The sequence below is a fragment of the Patagioenas fasciata genome, chromosome 2, assembly GCF_037038585.1.
Source record: "Patagioenas fasciata isolate bPatFas1 chromosome 2, bPatFas1.hap1, whole genome shotgun sequence".
NCBI lineage: Eukaryota > Metazoa > Chordata > Aves > Columbiformes > Columbidae > Patagioenas > Patagioenas fasciata.
The window spans coordinates 168,772,054-168,791,065 of record NC_092521.1 but is presented as its reverse complement, the minus strand read 5'-3'; the positions used below and the strand labels follow the sequence as shown (position 1 = coordinate 168,791,065).

At 44.9% G+C, this 19,012-nt stretch overlaps 1 protein-coding gene across 2 annotated transcripts in view; it reads left to right on the top strand.

The window, feature by feature from the left end:
* Positions 1-19,012, top strand: part of SMARCC1 (SWI/SNF related BAF chromatin remodeling complex subunit C1) — a 76,470-nt gene that overhangs the window by 16,472 nt on the left and 40,986 nt on the right. For both annotated transcript variants that reach the window (XM_065830313.2, XM_071805453.1), the window contains 13 exons: positions 1,199-1,268; positions 2,708-2,777; positions 4,295-4,370; positions 5,716-5,841; positions 6,535-6,653; positions 7,770-7,894; positions 8,689-8,748; positions 9,379-9,416; positions 10,541-10,662; positions 13,236-13,307; positions 17,056-17,169; positions 17,911-18,064; positions 18,335-18,448. In XM_065830313.2, the coding sequence (XP_065686385.1) occupies positions 1,199-1,268; positions 2,708-2,777; positions 4,295-4,370; positions 5,716-5,841; positions 6,535-6,653; positions 7,770-7,894; positions 8,689-8,748; positions 9,379-9,416; positions 10,541-10,662; positions 13,236-13,307; positions 17,056-17,169; positions 17,911-18,064; positions 18,335-18,448 (1,260 nt within the window). The remainder of the gene's footprint in view (positions 1-1,198; positions 1,269-2,707; positions 2,778-4,294; positions 4,371-5,715; positions 5,842-6,534; positions 6,654-7,769; positions 7,895-8,688; positions 8,749-9,378; positions 9,417-10,540; positions 10,663-13,235; positions 13,308-17,055; positions 17,170-17,910; positions 18,065-18,334; positions 18,449-19,012) is intronic.

Here is a 19,012-nt window from a genome sequence, read left to right as displayed (position 1 = left end):
ATCCTTCTCTTTGAAAGCTTTTAAATTCTTCTTACTCTCCAGCTTTCTTTTTGCTGCTCGGAGCAGCTCTTCCCCCTTCACCCGGGTCACTTGTTGGGGTAGGAGCTCGTGCCCTTGGCCCTGGTGTCACAGCGCTCTCCAGACATCGCTGCTGTACCGCAGCCCATCTTCATGCATTCAATTGTCCTCCTTTGGACACTTCTAAATAAGTTGTTTGCATAGTGTTGGCTGCAGCCTATCCCATATACCTGAAGTCCTTTAAATAAATCTGTCCATTATTTATGGAAGGTGAATTTTGAATAACGTTTTTGTGCAAACTGTTCCAAAATAGAACAGTCTGCAGGCTGAATTTCTGCCACCCTTGGCAATGACTCCTAATGCGCAGAGACCAGAGGTGTCTGTAGCACGTGGGGGAGGGACAGAGCAGCGTTAGGTGTTTCTTTAACAGATATCTAATTATATAGTAGATTTTCTTTTGCATGACGATGTAGTTCCAATAAATATATAATCATGACCTCTACTCGAAGGTAGAATAATTGCTTTAGGCACCACTGCTTGTGGCATCTACATGAGGAAAACCATCTGTTACTTCTCACACATCAAGAATACATTGTCCTGGACCACTGAGAAGCAGCAGTGTGCTGCTGTTCAAGTATTTCACAAACAATTGCATCATGTTAGTGTTGCTGCTTCTAATTTATTCCCTTTGTTCTATGGTTTAGGAGGGTTTCATTGAAAGGATGGGTGGTGATTCTGTCTCTTGATATACAGCCTTTCGTGAATAGTAAGGATGGTTTGTTCAAGGCAGCCATTTCTACTGAAGTTTCTCAGAGACTTTATCTTACATAGATTGTAATATTTAGAGATCGCTTTGGATCCAAATGTGCACTCAGTGAAAAACGTTACCGATGCTTTCTTATAAAACATTGACTGGTAGGTGTGTACGAACTGAGAGCTCACCAGAACTAGGAGGAGGAAGGATCTGAGGTGAAAAGAGATAGAGACAACAAAGTAATTTGGCAGCACTCTCTTTAAAAGAATTGCCTTTTTGTGGCACTTGTTTGTACTCACATTGGGGTTATCCTTGAGTGTTTCCAGGCTGCGGGTGATCTGGGTAAAAAGAAGCGACTGAGAAGTTTTGGGTGATCCCTTGAGGGTTTCTCATGCATTTTCCTCTCTTCTTCCGCCTCTCCCACAGGGAACAGTGACTGAGGAGAAGTCCAAGGCCACCCACCACGTTTATCCAAGTCCTACCTCAACAGATGATGGTAAAGTTGCTTCACGCTTTTAAGTGGAAATAGTTTTGTAACTGAATTCTGTCAGCACTTACAGGAGCTTCTGCACGGACGCAGACCCTTCCTGACGTGCTCCTGAGAGCCACCGCAAAGTAGTTCCAGGATTAACGACTCCAAATAAAGTCATTGTGTGCCCAGCTTTGAACTGTTGGGTGTAACAATCACGTTGTTAATTGATGCGACCTTTTCCCATCAAGATACGTAACACTGCCTGCTCTTGCTTTGCGTTGGAAATTGAGATAATATTTTTTGCTGGATGCAAATAGACATTTTGTTTGTCCCAAATAACTTGGGTAAGGTTAGCAGAGATGCTAAAGTACGTGAGGATCGGAAAACTCTGCCATGTTCTCTGTTAAGCTGGGAATGCTGACACATAGCGTTGCATAAATAACAAGTAGACCTGATAAATGGAGCTTCTTTACTTTATTGTAATGCATTCTGCCTCTGTACGAAGGCACAAAAGCAATTTAACAGCTGCATCCTTCACCAAATAGCAAAAAATCGCCTGGAATTGTTTTCATCTTAACTACATATAATTGTCTAGTGGATCGTTGCTGTCAAGTCTGAACTTCAGTGACATAAAAGAGGTGGTTTTGGATACGTGCTGGTATCCGCTGGCCGCTAGATGGAAGTGTTCACCGCTGTGCAGGGCCCTCGGGCTGGGTTGTGCTCTGTTGTGCTGTCACATCATGCCCAGCCACAGGGTTGCCATGATTCTTCACCACCTCATGTTCTAGAACAGGGTTGATGTTGTAGGTCCCGTCTGTCTCACAGTCGGTGAACACGCGGATGTGCTACCGGAGCTCTCGTAACCCTGATAGCGCTAAGGGCAGAAAACAGCCATGGACTCAAGCAGCATCACTTCACATCTCAGGGATTCCTTTTAATCCTGCTCTGGGCCGTGTTCTCAGTGTTTGGGTGGGTTATGACGTTGTGTCACGTGTGCAGCTTAAAAGAAAAAAGCTTTAAAGCACCCCTTGGAGTATTTACCCTCTCGCAAAATCAGCAAACTGTTGGTGTTGCTCAGTGGCTCTGTATTAACACAAAGTCCTTATTAGCACCGCTGCGAAAGGACAAGGTGAAAATCCAAGCTTTGTTAGACTCTTGCAAGTGTTTTATTAAAATCTACTTCACTGCCCTGACGTTCTCCCTTCAGAATTGTATTCTATGGAAACTCGCCATCCCTGGAGGATTGGGCAGACGAGATGAGTTCTCAGGACATAGGGCAGTGCTGGGCTGGGTTATGGTTGGACTCGATCTTAAAGATCTTTTCCAACCAAAATGATTCAACGATTCCCTACAGCAGATTCCTGTCAGAGGTGATCGCAATAACTTCACCTCTGGAAAAGCAAGATAGTGTTTAATGTGCTTGGCAATCTGAACCTGATGCTAAATCTCCTTTCCCTTTGCAGATGAATGGTTGAGACCTGTGATGAAAAAAGACAAGCAGGTGCTGGTACACTGGGGCTTTTATCCAGACAGGTAAAGCACACCCCAAATCTTCAGTTTGTCGAAGGAAGAGCGTTGATTAAAACTTGCAATTAGGAACCTCAGTGTCTTCAAACAAGCTGCTCCTTTAGCTCTCCGGGTCTTGCCTCTCCTGGTAGCGTTGCTCTGGGGTTATCGGCCCTGAACCCGCACGTGGACTCCTCTGTACTTGGCTCTTGTTGTGTAGAATATCACACCTCATGCTGGCTGTTCTGACAACGTCACCCAGATACACAGCACTGCATTCCTGTGGTTTTGATGTTGAATGGTCACACATCACTGTTTATATTACAAAACAAACAGTAATTCCCTTACGCAGCGTAGCCACTCAGTCGTTTAGTATTGCCACTGTTTTTCCTCAACGTCCGAGAGTTGGAAAGAATGAATCCGTGGTTTAAAGCTGGAACGCACGTACCTGTTGAGATCAGGCAGGTGGGCCAGGCTGGAGAAGGGATCTGCTTTCTGCAGAGCCGCTGTGGAGGCTGCAGCTTGAACCTGGTTCCAAAGGACCAAGTGAGCCTTTCCTTAACCTTCGTGAGACTTTAAAGCAAAGGGAGAGAACTTCCAGTCCCCCAGTTGAGCTTTCTTTAGCTAAGAACACAGCTTGCACCCCATGAGCTGACGTCAGTTGAAAGTGTGTTTTTGAGAAAGCTGCGTTGTTTGGAGATGTTAAAAGACAGCGTGTGTGCTGAAATGGATTTGTAATCACTGGTTGCTGAGTGCAGGTCATGGCAAACTCAGAGGATGCATAACCCGGTGTCTGCTCTGCTGTGCACACGCAGAATTCTCACACCACATTCATATTTCAGTGAAGAGAGCAAAAAACAATCACACTTCAGTTGCTTTCTTCATACAGATGAAGAAACTTTAAATACTCAAGTTTGTGTTGACTCTGGGGGTGTGCACATGTATTTATAAATACCATATAAGCATGAGGAATGCTCTGTGCACATCTCTTGCATATGACTTAGCCCAGTTGCTCAGTACGTGCCCGATGTTGATTACAAAGTATTTTGGCTTTTGCTGTGAGTGCAGTTTCTTTGTATTTGTAAATAGGCTTTTGAGGGAATAGCAGGTGGAAAAGCCAATGCAGATAGGAAATGGATTCTACCGCAGTGGGATTGTAGGAGAGGATGAGTATTCCTTTCTTCTAGGAATCCAGTATCTCTTGCTTTGAACTCATAAGAGCAGAAACAAGTTAATTAACTTAATGCCAGGGTTTGAACAGGTGACTCAAACTGCATTGACACCCCTGAATCTAGAGAGCGGATTTGCAGTTCTGAGCTGGATCTGGCTGCACCGACATGGCCTTTACATTCAGAAAGTTAAAAATTGGGTGCCGTGGACCCCTTTCCTGCAGCAACCAGGGATTATTCCTTTAACTTCTCATTGAGTGGAAAACACTCGTTATTCTACCCCACCAATATGAGTTGCGCATGTCAGAACTGCTGAACAGATATTCCTGTGGGTGAACTTGGTGGGGACCCATTCTGTTTTCTCCGACTCCACAGCTATGACACTTGGGTTCACGCCAATGAAATAGATGCTGAAATTGAGGATCCTCCCATTCCCGAAAAGCCGTGGAAGGTGAGTGTCTCTTAAACAGCCTCCCAGGGTTGCCGTATTGGTGTAGCTCACGCTCAGGTGCTGCAGAGTAGATCCGTCACCGTGCTGCTGCGGAACAGCGCCTGTATTTCCATACATACGGAAAAGCAGAGGGATATTTCTAGAGCTGTAATGACAATGCCTGAAGCATTCCTTTGGTCTGGGGAGCAATCTCGTTGAAAAAACACTTCATTAGTGAGTGTAGAAGGACAGAGCGATGCACCCCGATAGTGCCGGGATCACCGTGTTTATTTGGGGGAACTTGAGGTGTTTTATGGTAAAGTTGTTCCACTCCAGCTCTGGGATGAAACCTGACGACTCATTAAATGCGTGACGGCATTATATGGTGTTTGAGGAGAGGAGCTGGGGAAAAGAAACATCTTTGTGAGGTTTTCGGAAGAATATTCTTAAAGAAAAGAACTATCAGGTCAGAAACGAGGTTACTACACATATATTACAGGGCTTAAAACATATTTGGTGTGGAGGCAGTTCATCTTTTCCTAGAATATGGAAATAGCCAAAAATATTGAGAGTTAGATAATATGGAAATGAAGAAGCTTCTTTAGGAGAACAAATGTGAATTTTTGACGTCTCTAGTGCCGGGGAAATGTTGCTCTTTGAGTTATTGTAATGGCACCTTTACTATTACAACTGTCCCCAGAGTTAGAGCCAACGTGAAAGTGTCCGAGAGAACCAGGAGCTGCTTAAGGAATCCTTGAAGGCCTTGCCTTGTCTGTCTTTATGGAAATCGTCATCATGATGCAGAAAGTCGGCGTTTTTCAATCTGTTGAATGTGTGAGCGCTCAAACCACCCTCAGCAGCCATATTTAGGCTCTCTACATCGTTTTTTTTCTACAGGAATGATTTGCCTTTCTGATGTAGCTCATTGCAAGCAAACAATACAGAGCAGTTACGATCAAACCGTATTAAATACTGCTTTATTGTCCTTTTATTGGACTTTATCCATCACATGCGGTATTCTGTGTGTACACTGTTGATCCGAGCGGCTCAGGTCAGAAGGTAACTCAATGCCTGTTCGAACACAAGTCATTCCACATAGTTACCTGTAAATAACTGGAACGCATTATTTTGTGTCTAAATCATACTAATGCTCAAGAACTCATTTTCAGCTGTGTAAAACAGAACTTTATTAATCTTTTCTTTCCAAGATATGGGCAGCTCTCCATTTTTTGGCCTTTGGGACACGTCTCCTAAGGTGATCTGTATATTTAGGTCTTGATGGTGCTTTTCAGCATCCAAAGCACGCTTTTAACACGGCTGTTTTTCAGAAACCAGCAGCACATTGATGTATCCTTCTGTCCTCCAGGTTCACGCCAAGTGGATTTTGGACACAGACGTGTTCAACGAGTGGATGAACGAGGAGGATTACGAGGTAGACGAGAACAGGAAGTCAGTGAGTTTCCGACAGAGAATCTCCATGAAGAACGAAGAGGTGGGTGCTCCTCTGCTTAGTGGATGACCCATTGATACACAAATACACTTGATCCCTGTATAAGTTGAATTTTTTGCACTTGAAGTTGCTAAAATTAAGGCAATTAAACAGTTGAAGGTGCATCCGATAACACAGCTTATTTTAACTTTCTGATAGATGCCCTTTATCCCCAGGTGTAAGTGCGCGCTTTGATTTTTATTATCCCCGCTCCCTGAGGATGGTGAGAGACGGGACCCACTCTGCTGTCTCATAACCAGAGCCTTGGGTGTGCTGAACACCATCAGTTAATATTTCATTCCCAAAGTCTCTGTACCAAAATACTCATTTTTGGATCCCTCCCAATGCGGGGAGGGAGTCAGGACTCCGAAACACATTCATTTGCCCTTGGGGCTGCTCGCTAGGAACTCTCCGCTGATGGATGGAGGGTATTGAACGGGTCGCACCGGCGTTGGGGTCGCGCTGTGTTTTCAGAGCACGGTTCTTGCGCACAAAAGTCATTGTGGCATCTGGAGGGTGGCTGGAAAAAATGTAGGGGTTTTCACGTTGACAAATTGAAGGTGAATGCGGAGCGTGTTGTCGCATTATTATTGCTTTTAGATTGCCTGTTGTAGGATGTGTTGAGGAGTAGCATAGCCTAATGCCTGTCAATGACTGTCGCATTTGGGCTGAGTTAAGTCCTCCGTTCTCCCCCAGCCTGTACGTAGTCCAGAGAGGAGAGACAGGAAAGCAGCAGCGAGCACACGGAAGAGAAAACACTCTCCTTCTCCACCCCCAACTCCTGTGGAGTCCAGAAAGAAGACGGGGAAGAAGGGGTGAGTTTGGAGAATTTGATGGGCGTTTTCTCATTTGAAACTCTGTCATCTCTCACTTGTCTGCCCTTCGGTTACAGTAGAATAATTATCTGTACAATAGACTTGCAGCACATGTGATTTGCGTACCCTGCAGCCACGTCACCTGCAGGCGGAGGAGAACCCCGTGCAAGTTGCCGCGTTTCCTGTGCAGGGACGGGGTTCATTGTGCATCCAGAGCAGAGCTTCTCAAGTGCAAAGTTACTCGGCCGCTTGTGAAGTAACTCAGAGCAGTTCTGTTAGCGCAGTCGTGTAGTACATGTGCACCTTTTGAAGTGTAGCCCCATAAATCACTGCAATTAATTGAGGAGATTTTTTTAATCTGCGTATCTGGGTATTTTGAAGGTTGTTTCCCAAATACACCTTTAACAGAGTTTTTTCCAACACTAGTTTGAGCTCAAAAAGCAAAAAAAGGCCAATGTTATATCCAAATAAAAGCTTCTTTATGGGTGTTTATGTTGGATATAGAGGGGGACACTTTGAAACTAAGAATTCAGGTCTTGTTTAATTGACCTGTTGGGCTCTAAGACGACAAAACTGGAAACTTCTCATCTGAGGTGAGAAAGCAGTAGCTGATAATCTGAATTACTGGTTCGTTCCAAACATGAAGCCTGAGTTGGACTCTGTAAGGAGCGGTGTGGGTGACTGTGCCTTTGTTCTTTGGATCCATCATCCCAAACAGCCTTTTTCCTTAAGTCGGGCGCCGTGCCTTGAAGTGCTCCGTTGCCTTTTCCGTGCAGCAGATGCCCTGTTGCAGCTTTCAAAAGGACAAACGGTGGTGAATCACGGCTCCTGGCGTCTCCTGCTGTGCTGTTCTACCAACGTGCCAGGCGGCTCTGGGCTGGAGTGGAGATTTATACCCAGTGCCAGCCTCCACTCTTGAAACGGTGGAAAAGGCTTTTTGTTTTAAACTTACTTCATTTTAGTCATACACAGAGAATATTCATCCCTAACTCCACCAGCACCACTTCCTACAGCACTCATGTTTTCATAAGGGTTTTAACCCGTTCCATTTATCCTGATATCTGAGAACATCTGATGGCTGCAGCTGGCAGGGAATTTGTGTGTGATCTGTTCCAGACAAGCAGCCTTGTATGGGAAAAGGAGAGGCCAGAAAGAAGAGGATGAGCAGGAGGATCTGACAAAGGACATGGAGGATCCCACCCCGGTACCTAATATAGAAGAAGTGGTACTTCCCAAAAATGGTAAAATATGCATACACTGCATTCTTTGGATATTAAAACGATTGCTTAAACTTCACTGAAAAAATACACATGTAACTTTTTTTGTCGAATCTGGGAAATATTTTGTGGCCATAGGACCAGGGCATCTGTGCTCATCTCAATTTATCTAGGCAGGAATATGACAGCTGAGAAAGGTGACAGATTTACCTTCTTTGGGATTTTTTAAATACGTTTGTTAAATCCACTCAAATGTGAAGTTTCATCTGGTTTCGGACTGTTCTCCCCCATTAGACAGAGTTCATGTTTGGAGGGATGGAGTTTTCTGGAGGCAAATAATTGTATGCCAGGTAGCCAAGATAAGCACGTTAAGTGAGTGAAACTCTAACAACGTGATAAACGTGTTCTTAATCCTTTGTGGAAGAGCATCGATCTGTGCAACACCTGTTAAGTAAAGATAAGTAGGGAAAGGGATTCCTTCCACTAAGTCCTGGACACCAAACCATTGTGGGTGTCACACCGGGTGGTTTTCACCTGGTTTGAACTGGCGTGGAAGAACCGTCCGTGTTGTAGAGGTGGAAGAAAAGCCCAGTGCTTGGTCCAAGGACCAACGTGGACAGAAGCTGCTTTGTGTTCAGGTCTGGAACTGCAGAGACATCAAACAAATGCTCTGTTGTGCTCAGACCGCACACATGAACTCTGCTGAACTACAATGACAGAAGTGTTAATGGATAAGATAGGAAAAGCACGCGGGACTGTGATAATTGTATCTCGTCTGGCATTACTCATTGGAGTTTCAATCTTGCTTGCTCTTGCAGTGAACCCAAAGAAAGACAGTGAAAACACACCCGTGAAAGGAGGAACGGTCGCAGACCTCGGTAAAGCAAACACAGCACCCTCCAGCTCCCCGTCCCGAGTTGTAGAGCCAGGTCTTGCTTGCAGGCCAGCAGAATAAAGCTTTTTAAATCTCTCTGTTTTAAAATCTACTTTTTTATTGAATTAATTGAGTTTTCATATGTATTTCAGTTTAAATATATTGGGTGTTCCCTTGCAGGCATCTATTTTTTTTTTTTAATATGGCATATAAATTCTTTCTTGGCAGAATTTTGCCTTGACTGGGAGTACAGGTGAATCCCATGCTCCCTGAGCTTTGCCAAGCCTTTGGCATAAGCGATCCTAACCAGTGCCCGTGTTCTATTAGACAAGGCTACATCTAGGGCGCTGGGAAAGGCGGTGATTAGATATGGGTTCCTTATTGTGGAAGAACTAGTGATCCTTCCTCTGTGTTGTCGTGGGATCCCGGGGCTGGCGCAGTGCCCGCGCAGGGCTGAGATTGCTTCCAGATGGGTGGTCCGCTTTGCTTTCCTCCTCACTTGCCTTCCAAAACAAATGAAATATTCTTTCCAGTTAAGCAGTTGCATTGCTAGAAAGGCTTCTGAGCACTCAGATGCTTTTTATTAGTGTAATTCTCAATTATCAGTGTAATTCTTAATGCTTTTACATTTCAGATGAACAGGATGAGGAGACAGTGGCAACTGGAGGCAAGGTAACGGTGGCTGTTTCTTGCTAAGTTGTGTGGAAACTCAAGTTCTTAGAATTGCAGTGTGGTTTGGGTTGGAGGGACCTTCTCTGAGAGGCAACAATTCCTTCCTCATGTACAGCCTGAATCTCCCTCCTTTAGTTTAAACCATCGCCCTTCTCCTATCGCAACAGGCCCTGCTCAAAAGTCTGTCCCATCTTTCTTATGGGCCCCTTTTAAGTCCGCACTAAGGTCTCCCCGGAGCTTCTCTTCCCCAGCTGAACACCCCAAGCTGCAGAACACCTACAATTCCCAGGAGGTTTGTGTTGGGAAGCAATATCTAGTGACCAAAGACTCGTCCTCTGCTAGGGAAGGTGTCTTCACAGCCCTGTACGAGCAAACTCGGGGGTCTGTTCATCCTCTGAGTGAAGCAAATCCAGGGATGTGCAGCGTTCCAAGCTGAACTTGGTATCTCTTCTTCACAAGAGAGACGTAGCCGATACCGGCTTTAAAACGGATCAAAGTGATGTTATCCAAGCAAAAATCGAGGGTAATGAGAGGCAGTTTTGAAACTATTACTACTGACAGGTGTCTCCCAGTGGAACCAGGAGTAATGAGTCTGATTTCACTCCTCAGAAGAGGATTAAAGGAAAAGTTTAACGGGGGAAGAGTCGCAAAAAATACAACCCATCTTAGGCTGTATTAAAAGCTGGTGTCGTGTCAGTAACCGGAGATGGCAGCAGGAGCTGAGCTCACAGCTTAGGAAGTGCCTGATTTGTGCTGTATTCGCTACACGGGTTTGTAGTACGCTCCAGAATCGAAATACAGCGTTTTCTCCTGTTGTTAGACCACGCTTAATTTTAGAACCAGGACACAAAGCGTGATCTAACATTGCTGCCAAGTGTGTCCTTGAGATCTGAGAGCTGGCTCTGTAACAATTTGTTACCGACCTTGTGCTGTAATATTTTATCAACACAGGTTACGCTTTTTGTGGTCCCTGAGCTTTCCCCTACTGACTAGAAATTGCATCAAGAGAACTTCATTCTGCCCAGATTGGCAAGGACTTGTTTTCAGCCGCCTTTGTGCTTGTTGGGAGTTGTCAGGTGTGTCTCTTGCCACCCATTGATGGTTTTATTTCTTCCGTGACACAGGAAGATGAAGATCCGAACAAAGGCGATCAGAGCCGGTCGATCGATCCCGGTGAAGATAACGTCACGGAGCAAACCAACCACATCATTATTCCCAGCTATGCATCTTGGTTCGACTACAACTGGTAAGGAAGCCATTGGGAACTGGGGAAAGACTTTGACTTTTGGTGTTTTTCTCATAAATGAAGCGAGAGCTGGAAGGAATGGCCTTTGCCTGGTTCTGGTCCCTGCGGATGCTGCATCTTGGCCATTTTCTGAGCTGACTTCTCGCAGTTTTCGGGGTTTCAGAATGAGGAAGAGAATTTCAAGCAGCGTAGATCTTCAGTTCACCTGCTCAGCATTTTTTGCTTTACATTGATTTTTATTGTATTTATTTTGATTTTATTTTACTTCCCTGGTCCTTGACTGATCTTTCTATGTTCTTATCTACTTCTGAATGCTGGTGGCTTTGTATTTTGCTTCAGATCTTGGCTCTGAGGAGAAGTCACTGGTGTATGGGAGGATTCTTGGTTCAGTTTGGAATCCTCCTTGGAGTCAGGTTTCTGGTGCACTGTGGCCACGTACTCACTGTAGTAACCCCGATGTTCTCAATGTGCTCACACTTCCGTGGTGTGGGAAGAGAAGCAAGAGATGGTTTGGGAATGAGGGTCCCTCTGCAAGTTAAATTCTTATGTATTTTATTTTTTTTAAATAGAAACTGCGTTGGAGACAGAATAAGGACCAGAGAGTTGGCTGGAAAGGCTCTCACTTGAGCGTGCCTTTAGCCTTAGCTCTTGGAGTTGAGACACTGTTTAGGCCGGGGTCTAAAACGATGTCCTATGACATTTGAGGGTCCACGTGCACCTTTAAAAGCTGGGTAACTTTTGATAGCAGTGAATGGGGTCCGAGCTGTGTCAGGGCTGGGTCATGTTTGTGAAGTGGAGGTGCCCTAATACATCCCTACGAAGAAATAATGATAACAGAAATTATTAGTAGTAATTTTTATTATTACTACTATTAATAGTATCACTATTATTATTCCTGCTATGGCTTTGTCACGATCGCGCTCACACCATTGCACTGGTTAATAACGACTGGTTAATAACGGTTGCTTAAAAACTCTTGACTGATGCATTTGTAGTAGCACCAGTTGTTTTAATAGTGTTTCCGAGAGCAAAACCACCCTGAAACCCAGCTGAAGGCCCATGGAGTGTTTCTGCAGTGTTGCTGCTGTTGTGCCAGCAAGATGCCTCTTGTTTTGGGTAAATAGATGTAAAACATCGCTGCCTGCAGTGATATTTGCAGATATTCTCCAGTCTCCAGTCCCAAGCTGAGGAATAGTTCTGCTCTGCTTCTCTCAGGATGTTTCATAAACTGCTGGTGGAGTCCTTGCTAAAATGAATTTTCTAGTAAAAATATATATCTTGTTTAATCTCATGCTCCAGGCAGCTGCATTGCCACAACTGGAGAACTGGGCACTGAAACCTCAGCAGTTCACTGGTTAATGTTCATCTTCCAGTATTTTCCTATGAATGGCAGATTAAAAGTGTGATCAGTGTGGAAGGGCAATGGTGGTGTAGGTCAAAAACTGAACGTATGGATTTGTAAAGGATCTGTGATTCTGTGTTTCCTTTGGAAATAACAATTCTTGAAGCACCATTGTAGTTCTCCAGGTTTTAACTTGCATAAAGCTTGTGCCGTTCTCTAAGTTTCTAAGTTGCTCCAACAAGCCCTGAATTTCTGACACTTCTTAGAAAACTGATGTATTTAAATCTTGAAGCTGTTTTCTCGCTTAGTAATAGGCACATTAAACCTTGGATCCTTCAGAGGATTCGTATATTAAGATTTTGAAGAAAAGTTGACTCGCCAAGTTCTAAATGTTCTGTTTTCTTGGGCTGTGACTTTGCTTTGCAGTGAGAACACCCTTATATATCACATTATATACCATGGATAACGATCTTGTCCAGTTGTGGCTGGTATTGCTCCACAGGTGCAATCACTCCGCAGTTAAAATGTTTCAGGACCACATTTCCTTATTTATGTTCTAATAAATCACATCACGCCCTCCAATCCTTAAATTAGGAAATACAAGAACGTGATTTCGGGAGTTTCTATGGTGCTATTTATGTTGTTGCACAGGTAGTACACATGGAATGGAAGATTCTACTAACCATAGAAACTTAAGTATAACATATAAACATATAAACTTAAGTATAACCTGGAACAGCTATGAAAGGAAAATAAATTAATGTATCTGTCAAATAACTAAAGATGAATGTTTGGCAATCTTTACCTTCATTTATTTTATATACTGTGTATCACCTCGTGTTGTTCTGCTCGTCCACACGTGGTCGGATTTTGCTCCATCTTCCTTCCTCAGAACACAAAGGGGAAGAATTATCTTTAAGACAGCGCTTAGTTGCTCTAAACATCCATAATTCAGTTTTATTGTCGCGGTTGAGCAGGGACAATAAAGCTTTACTTTGGATGTGCAGTTTGCTTCAATCAATGACTGAATTTTATGATGCTTTTTTAATACAGCGCTGCTTATTTGATAAAAATATGGTTCATTTCAAAGAGTCCTGCTGGAATACGAGGGTTATTTAAACAAGTAACCTTTGCTAGAAATGTTCTCCCTCAAAATAGTCATTTGAAGGTGTGCAGAGTGCTCTTAAGGTTATTTAGGATTTGGCATCTGAATTGTGTATTTGTGTTACAGCATTCACGTGATCGAACGTCGTGCTCTTCCTGAATTCTTCAACGGCAAAAACAAGTCCAAGACTCCAGAAATGTAAGTAAAAATGTGCGAATGTGGGCCTGTAATTCTTCAGCAAGATAAGGAGCTCCCGGTTCCATTAACCGTGTGGTCGCTTCCGCCGTGTGTGTTAAACTGGAGTTGTTGGTGGGGACACACAGAAAGGGAAGAGCGCCTGGATAGTGGTTATCCAGGAAAAATCAAACTAGTTTCTCCCAGGTAATATTGGAACAAGTGGTTGAGTTTTCTGTGGTACAGGACGTGGTCGTCTTCCAAAGAAAAATGTCAGGCTGTAGAAACTCAATAATCCTCCCTGGTTTTGTGTCTTTGCCACGCTGTGTTTTGGAGCCGGGAGTTGTGCGTAGGCACCGATTGCCGAGTTTATGTCGGGTGCTGTGCCGGGCTGCGGAATGGGTTCTGAGCAGCTATCGGAGCTGATTTCACGGCTCCGCGAGCAGCTGATGGGCAGCTCTGAAAGCGCAGGTGAGGGCTGGAAAATGCATCTTCACGGGCCTGAGATACGCCTGTGTTTTCATATTAGGTAGTCAGGTTGAAACCGGAGAGCTGGGGGTATGCATTGCAAGAAGAGAAAGATTTCTTCTGATGTAGCTGTTGCAAACATTTCAGTGCCATTTAAATGTTGGACGTGCACGTTAATCCAGGTGGAGTTCGCTCCCTTCAATTTAGATGTGGTTTGTGCCTCTCTCATCTCTTTGTGGGATCTGAGATCTACTGCAGGACTTGAATGTTTTTAATTCAAAATATGCGCAGGCAGAGTTGTTTAAACAGCTTCCCTGAAGCTGTTTTAAGAAAAACAAAGCTGATTATTGTCTTGAAGCATTGTAGCTCTTTCTGTACATCGAATGATGAACTCCTGATCTGGTTTAGCGGTGTGACACAGTAAGTTGCCGATTTGGCATCGAACGTTACCTCGAGGATCTGCGACAGGGCTCGTTATGTGCGTTGGTGAAGATCCATCGCCCCTTCTCCGAGAGCTTCCTACCGCTGAACTTAGTTATTCGGAGCAGTCTGGAAAGGTTATTGATTAAAGGAAGGTAATCAACATCAGGCTTTTGAACGATGTGTTTTGTTTCTATTAAAATTATAATTCTAAAACCTCAGAGTTCACACACACACACAAAAAATGGTAAATTTTAACAGGATTGAACGCGTGTCGACTTGGACAGCGGAACCAGGCCCGTTGTGTTCATCTTGGTGCCAAGTCCTGGTCTAGTTGCAGAGCAACTTTTGGGGATCTTAAGCCAATTTTTAAAAAATTAGCTACTAAATGAAGCGTTTGAGGTATCTTCTCAGCACATTGTCCTAAGGTCAGCAAAGCTCTGCGTTTTTCACACACGGCATTTCTTCAAACTCACTTTTCCCCTCAGTTTCTCTGTAGTTTAAGTGACAGTGACAGTATCGCCTCACGTTGCTCTTCCAGCGGGTAAACGAGGCATTTCGGAGTGTTCTTGTGCTTGAATCTCCTCTTCTGGGGCATGACTGGTGTTTTGTGAGGCTTCTGATCTAATTTGAATAGAAATTAAGCTTTCTCAGCCTGGAGAAGCATTGAGAGACCTTATTGTAGTTGCCCAATGGGCAAGGAGGTTACGGAGGAGATGGAGCCAGGCTCATTATCGAGGTGTGTGCCAGGAGCAAAACAAGTCAAGACTGGAACACAGCGAGTTGTACTTGACGTAAGGAAGATTTGTAGCTCTGAAGATGATGAAGCGCTGGGATGAGACTTTGGGAAGAGGAGGACGTTTGTCCTTTGGGGTTTCCAGGCCTGGCTGAACACCAGGCCCTGAGCAGCGTGGTCAGAGTTCAACGTTGGCTTTGGTTTGAGTTGGGAGATGAGCTTGGACTGAATGATTTCCAGTCTTCACTTGCAACTTCTCTGCCTGTCGGAGTTGCAGAGGTAACTACAGCTGCATCATAGGGATTCCAAACTGCGTTTAATGCAGAGCATATTTGACACTTAACTCTGCTCCATCAGTTTTACTATTCAGTCTGGTTTTGGTTTGGGGTTTCTAGGACTCAGTTGGCTGAGACTGCAAACAGATTATTGTGAAAGAAGGCTTGTCTTTCATATTTCCTGCTGGTGTGGTCATCACGTGTAATCCCAGGCCTCCTTTTCCAGTTGTCATCAGAACATCAAGTCTCCTGATTCTCACCCATGCGCTGCTGCTGGTTTTTGCCTATGAGAGCAGCAGATTAGGGACTCACCTGCTCCCCATCCTGGTTTTATCCTCGAGATGTCTTTTTGTTGCCGTTTAGGGATGGTAGGAGTAGCGTGTGCTCTTGGCCTTGTGTTTTCTTTTAAAATAAGATAGAAACATCCTTCTGAATGGAAACGCCTTGCCTCAGCTTAGCTACAAAATCCCCTGTTTCAAAGGCTCGCGCAGGTTCGTTCTTGTGCCAGTCGTACCTGGGGGTGGTTTCTCTCTTAAAAGAGGTTTTAAAGAAATGTTAGTTGACTTATGTTTGTTGCTGTTGACAAACTGTAGCTGATGGCTCGTGTTATTGGTGAAAACAGACTCCCTTCAGGAGAAACTAGGGATGTTTGCAGCTTAGGCTTCTCTCTTCACCTCGCACCGTTAGCTAACGTTACCTCGTAACCTTAACTAATAAGTATTAAACCAATTTCTGCACCAGGAGCGTTGTGAAGTGCCAATTCTGGAGCAGGCGGCAGCCCCGTTCTCTCCAGAAATGTTCTGAACCGTCCTCTTTGGAAGGAGCTCCCGTTCTGTTTCTTGCCTACCAACCATTCAACACGGAGCAGCCCAACATCTGATTTTTTCCAGCAAGCTTCATATATAATTAGGCACTTCATATATAACGTGAGATTTTGGCAGGAAGGTTTGCTTGCAGCACCTGTGTGCTCAAGTCTTGCCCGTGCACGGAGCTGCTGTTGTGTCTCGGTGTGATTGTTTTATACCAGCTGCCTTTGCACGCTGCAGACCAGACGGCCCCGGCTTCAGTTTTCCAAAGGCAGAAACCTGCTTATAATATCCGGTTTTAACATGCCTTTGCACTCGTATTTGGCATGTTGGTTTTGTTCCCTCTGAACTACAAGGCTAGCAAGGATTTTACAATAGTTTATTTTGTTCTAAATGCATTAAGAAGCATTAGTAGGTTCCAGAAACTTTCTGACAAAACCTGGGAGGGAATTTCTGCAGTGCAGGCAATGGGCTGAACCCCAAAACCTGCTGATTTGCGCTGTTGTGCACCAAAACATGGGATCCATTTCTTCTTTTTGTGAGCCCGGAGCACTGTGCTGCCCTCTGGGTTCTTCCTTATGCCTTGCAGAGATCATCTCTATTTTGCTGGTCTCTAACCTTGCCCTACTCATCTTTTTATGCATTGAAGAGCCCCCATGTGGATGCAGCAGCGTTCCGTCCAGTGTACTGTGTCTGGGTTTGTGTGCGGCTTGGTTCCTTGCAGGCTCGCAGAGGGGTTTGAGGATCATTTCACCTGTTCCTATGTGAAGACCAGACCCCATTAATTCGTTTTCTGCGCCCTGTTGTGCGAGTGTTTGGTTCGGGACCAAGCTGCAGCAGCTGTTTGTGTGATTTGCTATTTCAGTAAAGCCAAACAGAGAGAATCCAGAATGAAACAATCTGGAAGAGATGGGTCATATTCAGTATACGACAATAAATTCTACTTACCTCTATAAAAACTAACCTGTGGGTATTTGCTTGTCAGGAACACAGGTGAATCCTGGAACATGTATTTTAAGCTTTGTCAGCCATCAGCATACGTGAAGTGCCTGTCAATTGTCTTCCAGATACCTGGCTTACCGCAACTTCATGATCGACACCTATCGCTTAAACCCTCAGGAGTACTTGACCAGCACGGCGTGCAGGAGGAACCTGACGGGAGATGTGTGCGCGGTCATGAGGTAAAACCACCCGCCTTCCAGCCATGGCCTGGGCTTGAACAGAAAACAGAGAGGAGCTGTGTTGGAAATGGAAATGCTGCGGTGCGACAGCGTGGGTGTGGGTGGAAGCCATCGTATCGCGCTGTTAATTAGCAGGCAGTTCCCCTGCCTTTATGGTAACCACACTATTTTATACTGCTCTTTATTGCTAATATTCTGCTTGCTGAGCCGTGCCTGCAGAGTTCAGGACTTAACTGGTGATTATTTAGGTTCTGCTGTTCAGTAGCTCTGGAGTTTATTCAGAAGTTGCGGCTGTGCGACTCGGTGTCGTGGGGTTTGTGTCTGGCCAGCCTGGAGCTGGGAGGCACAGCAGGGCCCTGGAAATGTGTGCAGTGCTGGTTCGGTGAGGAACAGCTACACAGAGCCAGGGGACACAGGCTGACGTTTGTGCAGCCCTCACGATGCGTACAGCATCTGCAAATGGTTCCACGTGTGCGGCCCTTGCTTTTCATTTGTCCTTAGTAATGTAAATTCCCGTTATCCGTAACCAAAAATGTCATCTGTTGTTTTATGCAACATGAACTGCAGTCAAGTCTGCATAAAATTCACACTGTGTGATTATTTATCACTATTTGTGATTATGAAGGATTATAGAAGATTCAGGATTGGTTTTTCATCCAGAAACACAAACTTCTTCCTGCACTGTCAAGCACCAGCGAGGCGTTAGTTCTTCGGGTCTGAATTTGTGCCGTTGTCTCGTAGAGTACACGCTTTCCTGGAGCAGTGGGGGCTCATCAACTACCAGGTGGACCCCGAAAGCCGCCCCATGGCCATGGGGCCTCCCCCGACTCCCCACTTCAACGTCCTGGCCGATACGCCCTCCGGGCTGATGCCGCTTCACATCCGCACGCCGCAGGTGAGCCCCGCGCTGCCATCTCCGCAGCGTGAACTGCGCGTGATTTGCTGAAATGTTCCCTTTTTCATCCATCTGGGTTGAGAGTTCCAGGTGGTTGGAACCTCCAAAATAAACCTGCTGGTATTGCGTGCAGGTGGTGTTATGTAAAGTCATCTCTGCAGGTTCACGTTCAACTTCATTCAGTCCTTGTTGTGGTTAACGCTGGTCTAAAAGCCTTGGATAACTTTAAATTCCTGCCTATCTCATTTCTCTTGCAACGTTTGTCCGCAGGTTCCAGCTGCTCAGCAGATGTTGAGTTTTCCTGAGAAAAACAAAGAGAAACCGACCGATCTGCAGAACTTTGGCCTTCGCACAGACATTTACTCAAAAAAGACTTTAGCAAAGGCAAGTATGTTGGGATTGTTTTCCCCCTGCGCCTTGTATTAAGGCTTCTTCCTCAAGTGTCCTGCACTAGATGACGTTGGGTAACATGTTACACTTTATTTTCGGTTTAGATCTCTTCCATCTCGATGTAGGATGTTAAGAAACCACACTTAGGGTTGTGTTAGAGGGTAGAGAGCGGTACCTATCCCGAGCTCCTCAGTACCGTCAGTCCCCGGGCACTGAACTCTTGTGTTGTTATTGCATATTTCACCCGAGTGGTTCAGAACCAACAGACTGTCCAATAATTCAATAAATACAGAATCTGAGGTCTTTCAGCAGGGTCTTTCCCTGCATTCCAAGTCTGAGCAGGGTTTGCCAGACTGAGAGAACTAGAAACTGGCTCGATTACAGACGGTGTCACAAAACCATGGCGGGGATGTTTCAGCCCGATCTGCACAATCTGCTCTATGGTATGGTTCAAGTTTTGAGGTGCCATTGCAGTGGTGTCAGTAACTCCGTGACTGTTGCCTCTAATTCCTCCTGCCGCCTGATACCATTTAAAAAACAACAAAACCAAACCACAAG